The 15,145-nt window shown below is 36.5% G+C and overlaps 1 protein-coding gene across 2 annotated transcripts in view; it reads right to left on the minus strand.

The window, feature by feature from the left end:
* Positions 1–15,145, minus strand: part of GABRA3 (gamma-aminobutyric acid type A receptor subunit alpha3) — a 355,912-nt gene that overhangs the window by 73,705 nt on the left and 267,062 nt on the right. For both annotated transcript variants that reach the window (XM_002927241.4, XM_034649729.1), the window contains exon 6: positions 13,396–13,478. In XM_002927241.4, the coding sequence (XP_002927287.1) occupies positions 13,396–13,478 (83 nt within the window). The remainder of the gene's footprint in view (positions 1–13,395; positions 13,479–15,145) is intronic.

The following is a 15,145-nucleotide window of genomic DNA, read 5'->3' on the forward strand; positions in this document are numbered from 1 at the left end:
CTGGTGGGACTTCCTTCCTGGCATTTTTTGGAAAATTCATATATTTTTCTGAATATCAAATACTGATAAAAATAGTTGAAAATGAGCAAAATGGAAAAAGTATTATAAATCTCTTGTAACAATTATAGCTTAACAATGGACATGAAGAGATTACTGATTTGAAGGAACCTATTAATGTCAAGTCAAAAACAAGAGTAGGAAATGCTGGCTCCTCAAGTCAAAAGTTGTGAAGTGTTCAGATATCAGTACAGAAGTATATGATGATCTTATCAGTTGATTTTGCTTATTGTAAGAGTATGTTTGTGGCCCTGTATGCTGGTAATGGTGAGTCATTCTTAAAAATTGTACATTAATAAGTCTATATGCATAATATATAATATATAAACTCTGCAAATGTTCTTTCAAGAATAAGTTTGAGAAGCAAAATAAACCCTTGAATTGGAAAGTTTGACTTTCAGTTCTGTATAGTGCTGTTTACCTTGCTAAGATATCCAAAAATGTTGTTATTCAAATACTATATAATAAGATTTCCTGGTGTTTTCCAGTTTTTTTAGTATCTTTTGAGTATCTTTCCAGTTTTCGAGTATCCAGTTTTTGTTCTTTGCTACTACTTCTAAACTTACTATGTCTTATTTATTTTAAAAAGTTGGATATTCATAGCAATGAGTAGGTAACATGAAGAAGGTTGGAAATGTTTTATGAATAACATAATTTATAAAATTTTTAGGAATTCCAACTCTTATTCATGAATCCCATAGTACCACAGATTAATTTTGCCTGGTTTTGTATGTGATATAAATGGAATCGTGCACTACATACATTTATGTGTCTGGCTTTTGCTCAGCATTAAATCTGTTACCTCATTCATGTTGCTGAGTGTAATATACTTGTCATTGTTGTACAGTATTTCATTGTGTGAATATGTCATAGATTTTTTATCTATTCTGGTGGATATTAGTTTTTAGTTTGGGTCAACAAAATTACCTCTGCTATGAACATTCATTGTATGCCTTTTGGTAGACATAAATACTGATGTATGTTTAGAAATATACTCAGGACTAGGGATGCCCAGGTGGTGCAGTTGGTTAAACATTGGACTTTTGGTTTTGGCTCAGCTCCTGATCTCAGGGCATGAGATCAAGCCCCAAGTTGGGATCCACATTCAGTGTGGAGTCTGCTTAAGATTCTATCTCCCTCTCCTTCTGCCCCCATCCCATTTGTCCTCTTTTTCTCAAATAAATAAATAGATCTTTAAAAAGGAAATATATTCAGTACTAGAAATGCTAGGTTACATGATATGTATGTGTCCAGTACTAGTAGATACCACCAATTTGCCAAGACCTTTATACAATTTTACATTCCTATTAACAGTGCATGAGAGTACAGTTGTACTCCATATCCTTCCCGACATTTGATATTTTCTGTCTTTTTTCATTTTAGTTATTCTAGTGGGTATGGAGTGGTACCCTCTAGATTTTAATTTGTTTTTCCCTGTTGACTAACGTAATGGATCACTTTGTATATGTGTATGATTGGGAAACACTGTTTTACGAGGTGCTTATTCAACGCTGACTTTTTTTTTCTATTGAGGTTTCTGACTACTACTTATAGATTTTTAGGGGATCTTAATATATATGGATTTGAGTCATCTGTCATGTATATGCAATGTAAATATTTTCTCCCACCCTGTGGCTGGCCTTTTCACCACTGTCTTTTGATAAAAAGAACACATTAATTTTTAAATATATTCTAAGTCATCTTCTTTTACCTTTGTGATTAGCACTATTCTATTTCCTCTTTAAGAAATCTCTACCTCTTCTAAGATCATGAAGATATTCTCTTACTTTTTCTTCTTAAAAAATTATTGTTTTACCTTACACCTTTTCATGTTTATATCTATTTATATCCACCTGGAATTCATTTTTCTGTATAATGAGAGATAAAAGTCAAAGTTACTTTTTCTCTCTCCTTCCTCCTTTTCCCTCCCCCTCTTTTTGTTTTTGGACTTTCTGTTATGTCTCATTAGTCTATTTGTCTATCTTTCTAATAATAATACCTATAACTTTAGAATATACATATACCTTTAAAACTTCAAAATAAGTCTTGATATTGATATTAGATTTGATTTGATTGTAAGTTCTCCAGCTTTATTTTTCTTCCTCAAGATTGCCTTATTTATTTTTGGCACTTTTATATTTCTATATAAACTTTGGAGTCAGTGTTGTTTTCTTTCTATTTATTCTTCTTGGTGTTGAATCTTTGGATTGATAACTTTAAAAATGTTTAGCCTTGGGGTGCCTGGGTAGTGCAGTCTTTAGGCGTCTGCCTTTGGCTCAGGGCGTGATCCCGGCGTTCCGGGATTGAGTCCCACATTGGGCTCCTCCGCTGGGAGACTGCTTCTTCCTCTCCCACTCCCCCTGCTTGTGTTCCCTCTCTCGCTGGCTGTCTATCTCTGTGAAATAAATAAATAAATAATCTTTAAAATAAAATAAAATAAAATAAAATAAAATAAAATGTTTAGCCTTTAGCTACTTAATTATTGCTTTTGCTCCTTTCTCTGTTTTTCTTCTGCAAAATTACACACTACAATTTATTTTGCTGTGTCCCTCATGTTTCTTACTCTTTTCTGTATTTTTGTCTCTCTATGCTTTAGTTTTGCTATTTTCTGTTTACCCATTTTTTAAGTTCTCTAATGCCATATTCTGTTTGTTAAATCTATCCATTGGCAGGAATCCAAGATGGTGGAGGAGTAGGAGACCTTAGTTTCATCTGGTCCCAGGAATTCAGCTAGATAGCTATCAAATCATTCTGAACACCTGCAAACTCGACCAGAGATCTAAGAAAAGAATAGCTGCAACTCTACAAATAGAAAAGCAACCACCTTCTGCAAGGTAGGAGGTGTGGAGAAGTGAATCCAAGGTGATATAAGAGAAGATAAACCACTGGGGGTGGGAGCCTCCATCAGCCAGCTACCAGAAAGTGATATAGCAATGGAGCACAAAATCAGAACTTTCGGAAGTCTGCTCCAGTGAGGGACATCACTCAGGTGGCTAAGCAGGGGTGGAACCCTAGGTGGGACAGTGTGGTCTCAGGATCTCGGGGTCACAGGAAGACTGGGGGTGCCTGAGTGTGGCAGAGTTCCAAGGCATCAGAGCTGGGAAGCCAGCTGCGGGGCTGGAGATTGGGAGGCTGCCATTCTGATTCTCATCCTCTAAAGCTGTGAGGAAAGCCTTCAGGGAACAAAAGCCATATAGAGCAAACCAGAGAGAAGATTACTTAGCTTGACCCCTGGCAAGTGTGGCCCCTGGCAAGGGTGCCCCAGGCTGGGACAAATACACTTGAGAATCAAAGCAACAGGCCCCACCCACAGAAGATCATCAAGAACATCCAGCCAAGATCAAGTTTACCAATCAATGAGAACTGCTGAACTCCAGCCCTAGGGGAATAAAGCCATAGAATTCATGGCTTTTTTCCAATGATTCTTAAGCCTTTCAATTTTATTTTTTTCTTAATTATTTTCTCTTTCCTTTTACAACCAATTTCTTATTTTACCAATTCCTTTTTAAAATCTTTTTTAATTTTCATTTTTACAGTTATATTCTACTCTGTTGTATTTAATTTTATATATATATATATATATATATACACATTTTTTTCTTTCTTTACAATTTTGGGATGCAGTTTCTTCTAACAGACCAAAATACATCCAAAATCTAGTGTATGGCTCTGTTCTATTCACCTGTCTGATCATATTCTCTTTTATCTTTCTTCTTTTTTTTTCAGTTATACCTCAATAAAAATATTTTTTCATTTTTTTATAATAATATTTTTTATTATATTATGTTAGTCACCATATAGTACATCCCTGGTTTTTGATGTAAAGTTCGATGATTCATTAGTTGCGTATAACACCCAGTACACCATGCAATACATGCCCTCCTTACTACCCATCACCAGCCTATCCCATTCCCCCACCCCCCTCCCCTCTGAAGCCCTCTTCTTTTTGCTTTGTTGAAGTCTTTTTAAAATTTTCATCTTTACAGTTACATTCTATCCTTTCAATGTATTTAATTTTATCTTTGTACATATGTAAGTTTTTCTTTCTTTACAATTTTGAGATATAGTTTCTTCTAACAAGCTGAACAAAATACAATCAGGATATAGTATATCACTCTGTTCTCTTCACCTCTCTGTTTATATCCTTTACTTTTTTGCTGTTGTTGTAGTTATTTTTTCTCTTTTGCTTTTTCTTATCTTTAATTTTCATTTTTACAGTTACATTCTATCCTTTCAATGTATTTGATTTTATTTTTGTACATATATGTTTTTCTTTCTTCACAATTTTGTGACCTAGTTTTCTAACAAACAGACCAAAATACACACAGGATTCAGTGTATTGCTCTATTCTCTTCACCTGTCTGCTTATATTCTCTTTTTTTCCTTTAAAAATATTTTTTTTTATTTCCAGTATCTTCTGATTTGTTTAGTGTATATTTATCTGGGGTCATTGTTGCCATTTTAGTATTTTATTCTCTCATTCATCTATTCTTCTCTGGACAAAATGACAAGATGGAAAAACTCACCACAAAAAAGAGAAGAGGCAATACTGACTGCCAGGGACGTAATCAGTATGGACATAAGTAAGATGTTGGAACTAGAGCTCAGAAAAACAATTATAAAGATACTAGCTAGACCTGAAAAAGCATAGAGAATTTCTTTCTGGAGAAATAAAAGAACTAAAATCTAACCAAGTCAAAATCAAAAAGGCTATTAATGAGATGCAATAAAAAACAGAGGCTCTAACTCCTAGGATAAATGAGGAAGAAGAGAGAATTAGTGATATAGATGACAAAATGGAGACTAAAGAAGCTGAGTAAAAGAGAGATAAACAACTACTGGATCACAAGGGGAGAATTTGAGAGATAAGTGACGCCATAAAGCAAAACAATATTATAATACTTGGGATGACAGAAGAAGAGGAAGGGGGGGCACAAGGTATACTGGAGCAAATTATAGCTGAGAATTTCTCTAATCTAGGGAAGAAAGCAGGCATCCAAGTCCAGGAGGCACAGAGAATGCCCCTCAAAAATCAATAAAAATAGGTCAATACTCCAACATTTGATGGTGAAATTTGCAAATCTTGGAGACAAGAAGAAGATCCTGACCCCAGCTCAGGACAAGACGTCTGTGACCTACAAGGGTAGAAATACTAGATTGGCAGCAGACCTATCCACAGAGACCTGGCAGGCCAGAAAGGACTGGCACGATATATTCAGGGAGCTAAATGAGGAAAAATATGCTGCCAAGAATACTTTATCCGGCTAGGATGTCAATCAAAATACAGGAATGATAAAAAGCTTCTAGGACAAACAGAAACAAAAGAACTTGTGATCACAAACCAGCCCTACAAGAAATATTAAAAAGGATCCTCTAAGCAAAGAGAGAGCCCAAAAGCAATATAGACCAGAAAGGGAGAAACAATATATAGAAACAGGGACTTTACAGGTAATACAATGGCACTAAATTCATATATTTGATTAGTTACTCTGATTGTAAATGGGCTAAATGCCCCAATCAAAAGACACGGGGTATCAGATTGGATAAAAAAGCAAAGCCAATAGATATGCTGTCTGCAAGAGACTCATTTTAGACCCAAAGACACCATCAGATTTAAGGTGAGGGGGTGGAAAACGATGTATCATGCTAATGGACATTAAAAGAAAGCTGGGGTGGCAATCCTTAGAGTTGATAAATTAGATTTTAAACCAAAGACTGTAATAATAGAGGACACTATATCATAATTAAAAGGTCTATCCAATGAGAAGATCTAACAATTGTAAATATTTATACCCCTACCATGGGAGCAGCCAATTATACAGGCCAATTAATAACAAAATTAAAGAAACACACTGATAATAATACAATAATAGTTCAGGACTTTAACACCCCACTCACTACAATAGACAGATCGTCTAAGCAGAAGATCAACAAGGAAACAAGGGCTTTGAATGAGACACTGGACCACATGGACTTCACAGATATATTCAGAACACTCCATCCTAAAGCAAAAGAATGCATTCCTCTCAAGTACACATGGAACATTCTCCAAAATAGATCACATATTGGGTTACAAATCAGGTCTCAACTGGTACCAAACCATTGGGGTCATTCCCTGACTATTTTCAGACCACAATACTTTGAAACAGGAACTCAATCACAGGAGGAAATTTGGAAAGAACTCAAATACATGGAAGCTAAAAAGCATCCTACTAAAGAATGAATGGGTCAACCAGGAAATTAAAAAAAAAAGAATCTAAAAAAATTCATAAAAACAAATGAAAATGAAAACACAACTGTTCAAAACCTTTGGTATATAGCAAAGGCGGTCCTAAAAGGGAAGTATATAGCAATACAAGCCTTTCTCAAGAAACAAGAAGGGTCTTAAATACACAACCTAACCATAAACCTAAAGGAGCTAGAGAAAGAACAGCAAATAAAATCTAAACCAGCAGGAGAAAAGAAATAATAAAGATTAGAGTGCAAATCAATGAAATAGAAACCAAAAGAACAGTAGAACAGATCAATGAAACTAGAAGCTGGTTTTTTGAAAGAATTAGAGAGATTGATAAACACCTAACCATAGTATTCAAAAAGAAAAGAGAAAGGAAGCAAACAAATAAAATCATGAATGAAAAAGGAGAGATCACAACCAACACCAAAAAAATTACAATTATAAGAACATATTCTGAGCATCTATATGCCAACAAATTAGGCAATCTGGAAGAAATGGATGCATTCCTGGAAACTTATAAATTACCAAAACTGAAACAGGAAGAACTAGAAAATGTGAACAGACCCATAACCAGCAAGGAAATTGAATCACTAATCAAAAATCTCCCAAAAAACAAGAGTCCAGGGCTAGATGGCATCCCAGCAGAATTCTACCAACATTTAAAAAAGAAGTAATACCTTTTCTTCTGAAGTTGTTTCAAAAAATAGAAATGGAAGGAAAACTTCCAAACTCATTCTATGAGGCCAGCATTACCTTGATCCCAAAACCAGACAAAGACCTCACCAAAAAGGAGAGTTACAGACCAATATCCCTGATGAACATGGATGCCAAAATACTCAAAACGATCCTAGCTAATAGGATCCAACAGTACATTAAAACAATTATTCCCCATGACCAAGTGGGATTTATTCCTGGGCTGCAAGCATGGTTCAACATCCACAAATCAATCAATGTAATACACTACATAGGGGCACCTGGGTGGCTCAGTTGTTAAGCATCTGCCTTTGGCTCAGGGAGTGATCCTGGCATTCTGGGATCGAACCCCACTTCAGGCTCATCCACTGGGATCCTTCTTCTTCCTCTCCCACTCCCCCTGTTTGTGTTCCCTCTCTCCCTGGCTGTCTCTCTCTGTCAAATAAATAAATAAAAATCTTTTAAAAAATGTAATACACTACATAAATAAAAGAAAGGATAAGAACCATATGTCCTCTCAATAGATGCTAAAAAAAATTTGACAAAGTACAGCATCCTTTCTTGATTAAAACTCTTCACAGTGAAGGGATAGAGGGAGCATACCTCAATATCATAAAAGCCATATAGGAAAAGCCCACAGTGAATATCATTCTCAATGGGGAAAAACTGAGAGGTTTTCTCCTAAAGTCAGGAACACAGCAGGGATGCCATCTATCACCATTACTGTTCAACATAGTGCTAGAAGTCCTAGCCTTAGCAATCAGACAACAAAAAGAAATAAAAGGCATTCAAATTGACCAAGAAGGAGTCAAACTCTCCCTCTTCACAGATGACATGATACTTTATGTGGAAAACCCCAAAGACTCCACCCCAAAATTGCTAGAACTCATACAGAAATTCATCAACATGGCAGGATACAAAATCAATCCACAGAAATCGGTTTCATTTCTAGACACTAACAATGTGACTGAAGAAAGAGAAAGTAAAGAATCTATCCCATTTACAATTGCACTAAAAACTGTAAGATACCTAGGAATAAACCTAACCAAAGAGGCAAAGGATCTGTACTCAGAAAACTATGGAACACTTACGAAAGAAATTGAGGAAGACACAAAGAAATGGAAAAAAGTTCCATGCTCATGCGTTGGAAGAACAAATATTGTTAAAATGTCTATGCTATCTAGAGCAATCTACAAATTCACTGCAATCCCTATCAAAATACCATCAGGATTTTTCACAGAGCTGGAACAAATAATCCTAAAATTTGTATGAAACAAGACCCTGAATAGCCAAAGGAATGTTGAACAAGAAAACTAAAGCTGGAGGTATCATAACTCCAGACTTCAAGCTCTATCACAAAGCTGTGATCATCAAGACAGTATGGTACTGGCACAAAAACAGACACATAGATCAATGGAACAGAATAGAGAACCCAGAAATGGACCCTCAACTCTTTGTCAACTAATCTTCGATAAAGCAGGGAAGAATATCCAATGGAAAAAGGACAGTCCCCTCAATAAATGGTGTTGGGAAAATTGGACAGCCACATGCAGAAGAATGAAGCTGGACCATTTCCTTATACCATACACAAAAATAGATTCAAAATGGATGAAAGACTTAAAAGTGAGGCAGGAATCCATTAAAATCCTAGAGGAGAACACAGGCAGCAACATCTATGACCTCGGCTGCAGCAGCTTCCTGTTAGACACGTCTCCAAAGGCAAGGGAAACAAAGGAAAAGTGAACTATTGGGACTTCATAAAGATAAAAAGCTTTTACACAGCCAAAGGAAGCAGCCAACAAAACCAAAAGACAACTGACAGAATGGGAGAAGATATTTGCAAATGACATATCAGATAAAGGGCTAATATCCAAAATCTTAAAAAACTTATCAAACTCAACACCCAAAGAAAAAATAATCCAATCAAGAAGTCAGCAGAAAACATGAATAGACATTTCTCCAAAGCAGACATACAAATGGGCAACAGACACATGAAAAAATGCTCAACATCCCTTGGCATCAGGGAAATACAAATCAAAACCACAATGAGATTCCACCTTACAACAGTCAAAATGGCTAAAATTAAGAAGTCAAAAAGGACAGATGTTGGCGAGGATGCAGAGAAAGGGAAACCCTCTTACACCGTTGGTGGGAATGCGAACTGGTGTAGCCACTCTGGAAAACAGTATGGAGGTTCCTCAAGAAGTTAAAAATAGAGCTACCCTATGACCCAGCAATTGTACTACTAGGTATTTGTCCAATGGATACAACCATAGTGATTTGAAGGAGTACATGTTTATAGCAGCAATGTCCACTATAGCCAAAATATGGAAAGAGCTCAGATGTCTGTCGACAGATGAATGGATAAAGAAGAAGTTGTATGTATACACACACACACACACACACACACACACACACACACACACACTGGAATATTACTCAGCCATCCAAAGAATGAAATCTTGCCATTTGCAATGACGTGGATAGAACTAGAGGGTATTATGCTAGGTGAAATAAGTCAATCAGAGAAAGACAATTATCATTTGATCTCACTCATGTGGAATTTAAGAAACAAAACAGAGGATCATAGGGGAAGAGAGGAAAGAATAAACCAAGACGAAATCAGAGAGGGAGACAAACCATAAGAGACTCTTAATTACAGGAAACAAACAGGGTTGCTGGAGGAAAGGGAGGTGGGGAATGGGGGTTACTACCTGATAAACATTAAGGAGGGCACGTGATGTAATGAGCGCGGGGTATTTTATAAGACTGATGAATCACTGACCTCTAGCTGTGAAACCAATAATATATGTTAATTAATTGAATTTGAATTAAAAAAATGGAAAAAATCTATCCATTGAATTCTAAATTTTGGATATGCATTTTTCCATAAGTAATTTCTAATTTGTTTTCTCTATAGATTTCCAATTTTCTGTTGAAATTCCTTTTTTATCTCTTTTATCTATTTTATTCATCTTTTCTCTTTTTTCTTGAACATATTAACCATAGTTTTTAAAAGCCCTTGTCTACAAACTCTGATACCTTGGTCATCTGTAGCTCTATTTCCATATTCCATTTCTTTTTGTTTTAAAATCCTGGTTTTAGGTCATATGGTCCTGTCTCTTGGTACGCTTAATGATTTTTTTTTATTGAATTGCATACATTGCATAACAAACTGTAGATTTTTTCAGATGATGTTGATTTCCACCAGAAGGGCTTCATTCTTTCCTTTGCTAAACAGTTAATGTAGAAGAATTATTATCTTAATCTCGTAAGGGACTGAGTTGAATTCTAGTTTTGGTTAAACTTGGTATGTCTCTGCTGTTCCCTTGTAACTAGGACATAGCTTCTCTAGAGATTTAAACTGATAGCCTGTCATGCCTTCTTTTTTATAGCATTGGGAGACTGTAGGAATGCCAGCTTTACTTTTCAGAGGCTTTCATATTCTTTTTTAGCCTTTTGACTTGTGCATATTCAAAATTTAGCAATTGTATTGAGAGGGATATTAGCCAAGAGTTTGAGACCTTCTAGATCTCTATTTTTATCACTTCTGCTCTGTGTGACCATGAAAACTATTTCTTTTTTTTTCCCCTATCACCTAGCAGCAGCCCTATGCTTAGGGCCAAACTTGAATTCTAAGCTGCAATCCATGGCCAGAATTGTCAAATACCACAAAGAATGAAGAAAATGCAGGTCCCAAATTCATCTATGAGAGGTTCTACACTTTCTCCAGAATTTTGTCTTTCAATCCTCATTTCCTCTACAGTTCTGGGTTTTCCAATTGTTCATAAGGGGAGCACTGTTCACACACAGACACTTTTTGTCACTATTTTTGCCATTATCACTGTAATCTGAGCCATTATCATTTCTCATCTGAACTCTTACAATAACCTTTTAACTGGACTTCCTTCTTCTGTTCTTCCCATATTCAAATTTTTAACAGTGTATGCATAATTATTCTTCTAAAACATAAGTCAGATAATGTAATCATTTCATTCCAAATTTTCCAACCATTCCCCTTTTTCTCTCAGTAAATTCAAAGCCCTTTAACGTCCTACAAGACTGTAGATGAACTGGCCTCTTCTTTGATCATATCCTTTTCTACTACTTTCCTCTTTGTTGTATCCAGCCATACTGGACACTTTGATGTTCCTTGGAGAAGCCAGACACTTTTCTGACTTATCCGTGGGTGTTCCCTCTACCTGGAGCACAGTTTCCTCTAATATCTGCATTATTAATGCTTTTACCTCCTTAAAATTTCTGCTCAATTTTCACTTTTTCAAAGAGGCCTATGCTGATTACCTTATTTTAAATTTCAATGGCAACACCTTTCTTTCACCTAGACAAGACTGATTCCCCTTATTCTGTAGTACTTTTATGTCTTCCCATGGTGATTTTCACTTTACCACATACTTTACACTTTACTTTCTAATCTGTTGTTTATTTTATCTTCCACCATCATTTTCTTTTCTATAATATAAGCTCCACAGAGTCTTTGTTTTATTCATGGATGTATTACAAACTCCTACAATAGAGCCTGGCTCATAAGAGATAATCTATAAGTATTTGACAATGATTGAAAAAAATATGTCACATGTAATTATTTAGATCTTTTCAAATGCACTTTCTGCTTCAAAATATAGAGCTAAATTTAATTTAGACACAATCAACACAGACCTTGATATATTGCTCAGATGACTCCCTATATGAAACTTACTCTAAAATTGTTAGAGTTAGAAACTCACTCAAATTCTATTCAATTTTGATTTTTCTAATTTATTTGAAAATGGGCTATGTATCTACTCATTTCTCATTGAGATTTACAGTTACTGGTAAAGGCAACACTCTGTAAAAATGAGAAAATCTCCAGAGTCTCTACCATTTACTGTAGAGAATTAGAACTATATGAGATGCAAATAGAATAGGTATTTCAAAAATAAAAACACATTCTCTTTTGGGAATCTTGTCTTTAGGAAGCTGCTACTATACTCTATATTAGCTCTGTCTTTTCATTCATTCATTCATTCTCAAGTTCTTATTTAAATTCTAGTTAGTTAACATACAGTGTAACATTAGTTTCAGGTGTTATAATATAGTGATTCATCACTTACATATAACATCCAGTGTTCTCACAGTATATTAGCTCTATCTTGCTACGTCTTCTGGACAACTTAGGAAACAGATGCTATTGTTTCTATCTAATGACAGAAATGAGTCTGAAATGGTGAAATAATGTTTGCTATCTAGAAAGAAAAATTAAAAGCTAAGTCTCTTCCTCCTGACCAGTTAGTATTATTCAACCCCACTTCCCTTCCCCACTTCCATACCACCCTGAATTCAAGGCTTAAGCTTTAGAAATTACTAGGGGACAGAATAGGAAGTACTGTTTCTTTAGAAAGAAGATCAGGTAAACAGAAAGTGAGAAAATATTTGACAGAGAGATAGAGAGCAAAAGTAGGCAGAGCAGCAGGCAGAGGGAGAGGGAGAAGCAGGGAGCCCAATGGGGGCTCAATCCCAGGACCCTGGGATCATGACCTGAGCCGAGGGCAGCCACTTAACAGACTGAGCCACCCAGGTGAAACAATAAATGTTGGAGAGGATGTGGAGAAAGGGGAACCCTCTTACACTGTTGGTGGGAATGCAAGGTGGTACAGCCACTTTGGAAAAGCATAGTGGTTCCTTAAAAAGTTAAAAATAGAGCTACCCTATGACCCAGCAATTGCACTACTGCATATTTACCCCAAAGATACAGACGTAGTGAAAAGAAGGGCCATATGCACCCCAATGTTCATAGCAGCATTATCCACAATAGCTAAATTGTGGAAGGAGCCGAGATGCCCTTCAACAGATGACTGGATTAAGAAGATGTGGTCCATATATACAATGGAATATTACTCAGCTATCAGAAAGAACAATTACACAACATTGGCAGCAACATGTATGGGACTAGAGGAGATTATCCTAAGTGAAATAAGTCAAGCAGAGAAAGACAATTATCATATGGTTTTACTCATTTGTGGAACATAAGGAAGAGCAGGGAGATCATTAGGAGAAGGCAGGGAAAAATGAAGGGGGGGTAAATAGTGGGGGGAAATGAACCACGAGAGACTATGGACTCCAGGAAACAAACTGAGGGTTTTAGAGGGGAGGGGGTGGGAGGAAAGGTTAGCCTGGTGAAGGGCATTAAGGAGGGCACGTATTGCATGAAGCAACTGGGTGTTATATGCAAACAATGAATCATGGAACACTACATCAAAAACTAATGATGTACTGTATGGTGACTAATATATCATGATAAAAAAAGGAAGGAAGGAGAAAGAAAAGAAAAAAAGAAAAGAAAAGAAGAAAAAGAAAGAAAGAAAGAAAGAAAGAAAGAAAGAAAGAAAGAAAGAAAGAAAGAAAATACATACAGCTTCCAAATTTCAGTGGGCAAGCATGCACATCCATAGGAAAATCTTCCAAATGCATGGGGCACTCAGCATGAATTGTTAACCTAAAAGAAAGGAGAACAGAAAATTAGATTAAGCTAAAACAAATGGTGGTAAACACAGTTGAGTGTCCATTGACCAGCAATGGGGTGTCCCTAAGAATAATGCGATTTTGTTTATACTGAGATTGAAGTCTTTATGAACCCAAGGGATGAATTAACTGAACTAGAGGTACTCTCAAAGCAACATTCAGATTTTTAGATCACTTTTGAATCCCACCCTACCACCTTTAGGAAAACAAATATAATTATCTGCCTTAGCTGAGCTCCCTCACCCAGCCCTCCTCCTCAAAGCAGCCTGAAAACATCAAGTCCTGACTCATTCACTCCTGATAGCAGTTTAATTATTTATTAAATAATTCTCAGCAGGCTATCAAGTGAGGTAACCAATTTAAAGACTGCACTGGAAAGGAGAGATGAATATCTTTATCCTGATAATGAACAGGTACAAAAGATGGCTCTGCTGCTTACAACTGCTATAGCTTTGTTGAAGGAGATGACTCTTGGAGAACACATATACATGTTTGTGTATGCATGCATGCACAGGCACCCACGTGTGCACACGCACAGACAGACAGACACACACACACACCCCTGGCCAGGAAAAAAATACAAAGGTAATGGAGGACATAAAAAACTTCAGAGGTTAAGTCTAAAGAGCTTATGCTTTCTTTATAGGAGCAACATGTAGGAGAGACTGCATGGATTCCTCAATGAAAATCTGAATGAGGTATGATTTGCCATGCCCACATATTCATTTTCCTGCATTAGTTTGCTTAAATAATCTATTCTAAGATTTCCCTTCTGATTTCTTTTTTTTTAAGATTTTATTTATTTATTCATTTGACAGAGATAGAGACAGCCAGCCAGAGAGGGAACACAAGCAGGGGGAGTGGGAGAGGAAGAAGCAGGCTCATAGAGGAAGAGCCTGATGTGGGGCTCGATCCCATAACGCCGGGATCACGCCCTGAGCCGAAGGCAGACGCTCAACCGCTGTGCCACCCAGGTGCCCCTCCCTTCTGATTTCTTTAAAGAATTTTGAGCCTCAACTTCCCTTGGCCCAGATAGTAGCCTCCTATGTAGAAATGGGACCTACACAGCAGAAATTCACAGTTCTTTGGAGCCTAGCTCTGAGGAGTTATTTCTAGCTAATCAGTATATTTCCTGGTTATACTAGATTCAATCTATGCCATCCTCTTGGAGTTCTAGGGGGCCAACTGGACAGCATCTCCAATCCTAGTTAATGTTAAATCTGATGAATGTGTAACATTTCACAAATGATCAGAGGAGCAATACTAGATATTGTGCAAAGCAGGCTGATTAAAAAAAAACATGCTCAGGTGTGTATTAGCAAGAACTCTAGACTAAAAGGCAGAGACCAAGTGCATGCTCTTCAACAAATACTTATCCACCTCTTATTTTTAGTTATCCCATCTAAACAGTAAGAGGAACTAAGATGGCAAGTGTCCTTGCAGATCCAACTAATCCCTTCAATATTTATTAAAGTTTCCATGTGTCTTAGACAAAACCTTAATTCTCAAGTCAGCCTGCAATATCCCACCAATCCACCTTTGATCTTAAGGCATAAATGGGGTTCCATAATTCAAAGAATTTGACAGACAAAAAATGTATTTCACTGAGAAACCTGTTCCTTGTGTTGGATACTTAAAAGA

The sequence above is a fragment of the Ailuropoda melanoleuca genome, chromosome X (genome assembly GCF_002007445.2).
Source record: "Ailuropoda melanoleuca isolate Jingjing chromosome X, ASM200744v2, whole genome shotgun sequence".
NCBI lineage: Eukaryota > Metazoa > Chordata > Mammalia > Carnivora > Ursidae > Ailuropoda > Ailuropoda melanoleuca.